This window comes from Peromyscus californicus, unplaced genomic scaffold, assembly GCF_007827085.1.
Source record: "Peromyscus californicus insignis strain IS unplaced genomic scaffold, ASM782708v3 Scaffold_18__1_contigs__length_77618521, whole genome shotgun sequence".
NCBI classification, from domain to species: domain Eukaryota; kingdom Metazoa; phylum Chordata; class Mammalia; order Rodentia; family Cricetidae; genus Peromyscus; species Peromyscus californicus.
Window position 1 is genome coordinate 1,281,486 of NW_026294480.1, and position 7,064 is coordinate 1,288,549.

The 7,064-nt window shown below is 56.3% G+C and overlaps 1 protein-coding gene across 1 annotated transcript; it reads right to left on the minus strand.

Annotated features, from left to right (window-relative positions):
* Positions 1–244: 244 nt before the first annotated feature.
* On the minus strand, positions 245–4,936 carry Irx4 (iroquois homeobox 4). The gene is made up of 5 exons (XM_052742793.1): positions 4,657–4,936; positions 3,948–4,199; positions 3,083–3,195; positions 1,975–2,303; positions 245–1,626 (listed from the first exon to the last, which is right to left on the minus strand). The coding sequence occupies exons 1-5, from the start codon at positions 4,699–4,701 to the stop codon at positions 827–829; spliced, it is 1,539 nt and encodes a 512-aa protein (XP_052598753.1). The 5' UTR covers positions 4,702–4,936; the 3' UTR covers positions 245–826.
* Positions 4,937–7,064: the final 2,128 nt, after the last annotated feature.

A 7,064-nucleotide genomic window follows, 5' to 3' on the forward strand; every position in this document is an offset into this window, starting at 1 on the left:
TGGTGTCTGGCAGTGGGAAAAGTTTAAAGTTTGGGGGTCTCACATCCAGTTATGAGTTCAGAAGAATGCCCCTCCTGTGCCTTTAACATCTGAAACATGGTTTGCTTAGACTTGGATTGGCAACTACTTTATTGGGGTGGAGTTTGGGTCAGCCCACCCATTCTTCCCCCCCGGGGGGGGGGCTCAGAATCACCCTTCCAGCCACACCTGTAGACCCCAGCTGTGAAATGTGTTCCTTCTGTAATGCAAACACCATCACGGGAATTTATTAGTTTTGTTGTATTAGCCTCTCTCTGAAACAGGCAATTACTGGTGTGAATATACATCTTAGAAAACATAATTTTGCTGAGTCAAGAGTGTGCAACAGTGTAAACACGGTGGAAGTGTTGTTGGTGAGCTTTATGTGCTGAGGATGAAGTCCGAAGAGAAGCTGGCTGAGGAGTCTTCGTAACGAACACCGGCATGCCTCAAACCCAGAAGGAGACAGCGACACAGAACAAGCCTCAGAACCCAAATGCCTTCTCCATGTAAACTTTGGATGTAAACTTTATTCTTCAGGGGGGCTCCCCTCTGCTTTGAGATTACTCTCTTGTCTTCCTGGAGTTCAGGGATGGCTCAGGTGGACGCAAGATCAGGTGAAACCTGGTGATAGAATGCGAGGGGGTTCTTTCATAGCTCTGGAGCCTGAGTTCAGATCCTCTGCCTCAGATGGGTTGGCATCCTTGGCTTGGAAATGCCCCCTTCCTTTGGAAACCCATTAAAATCAGTCCAGAGTCAGCGCCTGTAGCCTGAACGCCAGTTCCCTTCTCCACTGTGCAGGTGGGTGTTAAGTGCAGAAGGGTTTGCCCCCGGCCTTGGGCGTAGGCAGCAGCTCCCGGGCAGCCCCCGCAGGTGGAGCTTCAGGGGGCACCGTGGGCGGGAAGGAGCAGGCCAGGGGCGTAGCCAGTACGTTGGTGCCCGCCCCCAGAGAGCGTCCTAGAGGACCCGGATCCAGAAGTGCGCCCTTAGCGGTGGCCCAGGCCTGGTTCAAAGTGCTGTGCCTAAGGATGGGATCGTGAAATACCCCGTCCACCCAGTTTCTGAGACTAGTTACTGGGGAGTCCTGGTGCCTTTCCAGGACTCCTGAAGGGGCCGGGACTGCAGGTGAGGACGCTGGCGGCGCCGAGGATGCACCCGCGGGACCTTGGCGTTTCAGCATGCAGGAGGGAAACTCAGTCTGACTCAGAGCCGTAGCTGCAGCAGCAGTGGCTGTGTGCGCCAAGGACCAAATGCGCGGCTTGGTCTCGAGGCTCGGCGGCGCCCCCGCCGCGGCAAAGCTCAATTTGGCTTGGGGGCCGCCCTCAGAGCCAGAGTCTGGCGCAACCACTGTGCTCCGGAGGCAGCTCCGGCCCCTCTCCAGGTCCTCATCGATGGCAGCTCCACCAGTGGTGCCCAGAGGCATCCGGAGTGTGGCGGAGGCCTCCTTGCCTGGGCCAGGGCCATCGGATGAGGCAGGAATCCTCTCTGGTCTACTGTCCAGGGGCTGGAAGGGCGTCTTCAGATCACACTCTGAGGTCTCTGCATCTAGAGGGTCGAAATCTTCCAGGTCACTGAGTTCTAGCTCCTTGTCGTCTTTGCCAACGGGACCTGTCAGGCGACAGCACGTGGCCAGTGGAGGGAGACAGGATGGCATAACTAGCTTCCTTTTATCCTAAGACCAGAGTTAATGGGACCTCACCTCTTCCCATCATTAGGGCTCAAGTCTTGAACTAGTAACACCAGCTGGGCAGATCTGAACTCAATGGTGTATGAAATGCTTTTTAACTTGACTTTAAGCATGCTCACATGGTACTCCCTCAGTCTCCACTCCCCAGGCACCAGGTCTGACTGTTTACCAGTTCACTCATGTGCTGCCCAGGCCCCAAGGCTTTCTATTTGCCACCCGACAGCTTTCAGAGACCCCCTCCCCCAAACATTACAGCATCTCCAACCCACCTTCACTCTTGTCACTCTTGAGAGGCTCTTCCCGTGACTCCTCCTCGACAGCCTCCTCCTCCTCACCCTCTCCGTAGGGCCGCTTCTCGTCTGCACACTTATTTCGAGGTGGCCAGGTCATCTTGTTCTCCTTTTTGAGGCGCCGGCGCGCGTTGGCGAACCAGGTGGAGACTTGTGTGAGGGTCATCTTGGTGATGATGGCCAGCATGATCTTCTCTCCCTTGGTGGGGTACGGGTTCTTCCGGTGCTCCTGCAGCCAGGCCTTCAGCGTGCTGGTGGTCTCTCTGGTGGCGTTCTTGCGCCGCGTGCCGCTGTCCACGGTTCCATACCTGGAGACAGGCTCTGCAATGGGGTGCCAGTCGGGGCCCGGGAGATCACGCGGAGCGAGCAGGTGCGGGGCGTAGGGACAGGTTGTGCCTCCCTTGGTTGGGTTGCACTTATGGGCAATGCCTTGCCTTTTGTGGGCCAGGGGCGAAGATAATGTCATTAAAATGACAGGGAGTAGGTCATGGCCTCTGTCACTCTGTAGACACATTTCTTTGATTTCCTCTGTGGGGCTTCCCTCTTACCACCTTGATCCGCAAACCATATAAAGGTATCACGGATCTGTGAACCAGCACCTGGGAACCTGAGCCCAGAGACAGAGGAGGAGCAACTGAGGAGCCAGGTTTAGGGCTTTTGAACTAGTAATGGTCCCATAGGAAGATGGAATGATTGGCTGTTCCCAGCATGGGCACAAGGGTCAAGGGCTTTTGTCTTTTGATTCCCACTGTAGGGCTTAGCTTGTGGCCCTGGCTCAGACAACTATCTGGGTTGAGCTTCTTGAGGCACAGAGGTGCCTCAGGCCCTTCAAGGAAGCAGCCTAGTGGACTGAGCTTTCTAGAATCACTTTGTTTGAAAAATCACAGCAATGGGAGAATTTCCACATTCCCAACAGTATGAGGGGCGTGGCAGGGTAGGGTAGACCACCTGCTTCAGGGAATTGCCCCCTCTTCTGGTCCTCCCCACCTCCCAGGAGGGGGTCTGGTAGTGGTAGTGGTGAAGGGTGGAGTGGTTGGTAGCTGATACTGGACTGGCAGTGGGGGAGGAGGGAGGTCTGATTCCTCACCTGTCATACGGGTACTGGCCCAGAGCTGGCTCATAAGGGTAGTAGGCTGCTGCTGCGGTGGGTGCTAGGCCAGCGTGTGAAGATCCTGTGCCATCCTTGGACTCGAAACTGTTCTGTAAAAACCAAGGCGTCTGAGGTCACAGCTTCTGGAGACTCAGCTAGAAATTCTCCGTTAATCCTTTGTAGCTTCGCTCAGATCCCCGACTCTCCCCAAACTTCCCCAAGGCCCACAGACTCCAACCCATCTCCTATTGGTCTCACTCAATACTCAGTTCCAAGAGCGGGGCTGGCTTTAGGTAGGGAAACAGGGATAGACCAGGGGGTGAAGATGAGGTGAGAAAGGGCAAGAGGAGGAGAGAGATCTCGAAGAAGCCTGGAAGGGGAGAAAGAGGGCGGACCTGTAAGGACATCAGAGAGGCCACCAAACATAGGCATAAAGAACAGGGGGAGAAGAGGCCGGAGGGAGGGAAAGGGGGAGCGGGGAGGAGCTAGGGTGTGGGGTCCGGAGAGGAAAGAGGAGAGGGAGGGGAAAGGGTGTACTATAGGTGAGAAGGAAGAGGTTGTCTGAAGCTGTGAGGAACCCCTCTGGGGAGCCAGGAACCTGATCAGAATTCCATGGCAAACTAAAGAGCCGCAACATCTTAGGCACCGGGCCTTGCGGGCGGGCCACCCGGAGTCTGAACCAGGGCAGGGGTGCTCTGAGGCTTCGGGCCGGGCCGGGAGGCACAGCTGAAGCCTTTCTTTTCATCTCCTCACCCCAACCTGTAGGGGATCCAGGGCACTCCCGCCCGGGGCGGAAGTAGACTTGGCAAACCCAGAATTCGGGGCGGGGCGCACGGCGGTAGGAGGGGATTTGACCCCTTACCAGCGAGTAGAAAGCAGACGCCTCAGAGCCATAGGTCACGTAGTTTCCATAGCCCTGCGAGCTGCCGTAGGGGCTCCCGTAGACGCCGAGCGCAGCGGCTGAATTGAGTTCGTGGCGCGCGGTGGCCAGCAGCCGGCTCTCGTAGACAGGGCAGTAGACGGGCGCCTGGGCCGAGGCCGCAGGCCCGGAGTCAGCCAGTGTGCGGCTGCCCGACTCGCAGCACGTGCTCAGGGAGTTGGTGGTCATCAGGAACTGAGGACAGAGGGACCACAAAGAAGCATGGGCACCCCGACGGAGGCTAGGGCGCTGGACCCTCAAGGACCTCACGGGTCCCCTAGGGACCTCCTGCTGTCTACGCCAGACTTGAGTTCTTCCCTCAACAGCCAGCTTAGGCCTTGCCTTCTCTGGCCACGTGGGGCCCAGCCGGCTGTTCAAATCCTCCACGGGGTTCCAAGGCCCTGTACGCCTTCTCACCAAGGTCTGGCCCAAGTGCTTCCCAGGGTCCCCCAGGGCACAGTCTGATGGGTTAAACAAGAGGGAATTCAGGCCCACCCACAGGATTTTACTAGCACGCCCCCCCCCCCACCAACAGTGTTTGGCTAGTACAAGGGGCCACCAGGCAAGGACCCTGCTATCTGGGAAATGACAGCCAGTGGTGGCTCATCCCTCTCCCACTCCAGCTGTCAGACCCTTGCAGGAGTCCCTTTACCTGGGGAGCAGAGGAATAAGGGTATCCAAACTGCGGGTAGGACATGGCGGGCACGGCCTAGGAAGATTGGAGGGGCCTTTGGGGTCCTGTGCACGGTGTGGTCACTGCTCCGGGGCTTCAGGCTCCTAGGCTCTGGCAAGGTGAAGCGAGAGGTGGTCAGTTCACCCTCATGCTGCGCAAACTTTCCTAACCAGGTAAGAAAGTGAGTGGCCTTGGTCTCAGCGATCCTTTTAGCTTCGAAGTCTGAACGCTCCAGAGGCCCCTGGGACCGACTGGCGTCGCCTCGAGCACAGAAATACATATTTTGCAAAAACGAAAGGAAGGAAGGAAGGAAGGAAGGAAGGAAGGAAGGAAGGAAGGAAGGAAGGAAGGAAGGAAGGAAGACAAAACATAAAACCGAGTATCGCCGACTGTCAAGTCAGTTGAGCGCGGCTTTAAGCGGCAAAAGCGCTGACGTCAGCGGACGCCGCAGCTTGGCCTGGCCGCAGACCTGCGGGTCATGCGGCTGCTGGCCGGGCGGGGCTGGGACAGTCCATGTCTGCGCCAGCAGGGCGGAGGGCCATCGAGCTTTAACAAATGAACTCCATCCAAGGAGTCAATATCGCCCCCGACGAACGGTGTTTCTCCTTAGTCACGGAGGACGGAAGGCACTTTTAATTAGAAATTAATTAACGAGCAGCTGCTCCTTCACACCCCACTGTAATCATTAGTCTCAATTACAAATGAGACCTATGAAGGGACACACGAGTGAGTCTTCAGTGAAGATGTAATCAACAGTTAAATTAGCCCCGGCGCAGGCTGCAGCCGTTCGTTACCCACGCAGCATAGCGCTCAGGGTGAAAGGACGCAGGCCCTGCAGACCCCCCGCAGGCCCCTGGTGCTGGGACGAAGACAGCGTGCCTGGGCGTTCCACACACTTCTTCACCACATAGATTTAGGAGAATCTCAGCAACGCCTCCCACCAGTTCCATTTCCAACTCTGCACCAAGCAGAGTTTTAGAACCAGCTGCCGCCACAGGAGAGCCCGTATTCTGATGGCGACCTGAATTCAGGTGTGTGTGCGTGTCCCCCCACGGGCTTCCCCAGAGTTCCACACTTCCAGGATCGGTGGGGCCAGGTATTGCGGGGCTTCCAGGGTCTAGCATAGGTTGACTGTGCCATTCTGGGCAGCTGGCTGTCTCTGGAGACGGCCCCTCCCCTTTCTCCACTCCAGGTCAGCTTACGGCTCATCCTGGCTCCATTTCCTCTCCCCTCCCTGCACAGGTCTCCCTCGGTGGCCTCCTTCCGCATCCCAAGGCTAAGGCAGAGATTGCCAGATGCCGCTGCTCGCCGGGAAGAGCACATTTCCCAACTTGGCCCTCGGGCTCTTCCCGTAGGCTCGCTGAGCCTAGCGAGCAGCCGGCCTGGGTAAAGGGAAGGGGGCGTTGGGCGCCTAGCTCTGGAGTGTAAGGAACTGTCCGAGAGAGGCCCAGTGTCCTCTCAAGACCTCCTGAACTAATCTGGGCGCTGCATTATTGCCCCGGAGTTCAAAGCGGAGGTGAGCGGAGAGTGCAGGGAGCTTGGGGTATCAGGCCACCCGGAATTCTCAGGCCTCTTTTCGTGCTGATCTTCCCGGGGCCAGGCTCGCCTCTACTTTTGGCCCACCAGGCCAGCCTCTCGCGCTCCCCGCCGGCAGCAGAGCCGCTCTTCACGGAGCTGTGCAGACTTGCTCCGAAAGATTCTTGGGTTCAGACCTGTGAATCGCCCCAGGGCCACCCTCTAATTAATGATGACGTTCGCGCCCTCTCCCCAGCTGCAAGGCTGCCTCCCAGAAACGAAATCTGCCGGCCCTGACAGCTTGGTTGAAGGTGATGGATGACTATCTGGAGACCGCAGTACACATCATATAATATCTGCTGCGTAATTGCTTTAATTTACAGATGAGAATACGAGTTCTCCGATCGCGCTGGACCGCAGCCGGCCACGTCCGAACTGCTTGCAAAGGGAGAAACCATCGGAAATAATGAATAGTCGCCCCATGCAAATTATTCAGACAGTTTAGCGTTGGTAGCCGGGAGAGATAAATATAAAGAACACGAGTCGAATGACATTAATAATTGTTTTTGAATTCTGTATTGATTTCGTGGCAAGCTGTGTTTATTTCTTTCTCACCTGAATTGCTAATACCACCTTCCTGTAAATAATAAGAAACTAGCCACCGGGGCTTCTTGAGTAGAAATGAATCTCAGCCTCTCTTTCTTCCTGCTTCTTCCCCTCCCCCAACTCCCTTCTCCTAGCCTCTTTTCAGTTTTCAGGCTGTACAGAGGCTTCTGCAGAACATCCGCCTACTTTCACTATTTATTGTTTACAAACAACTCTTTCTTTCGATAATGAGGTGCTGGCAAGGGAGGGGCTCTGTACAGGACAGT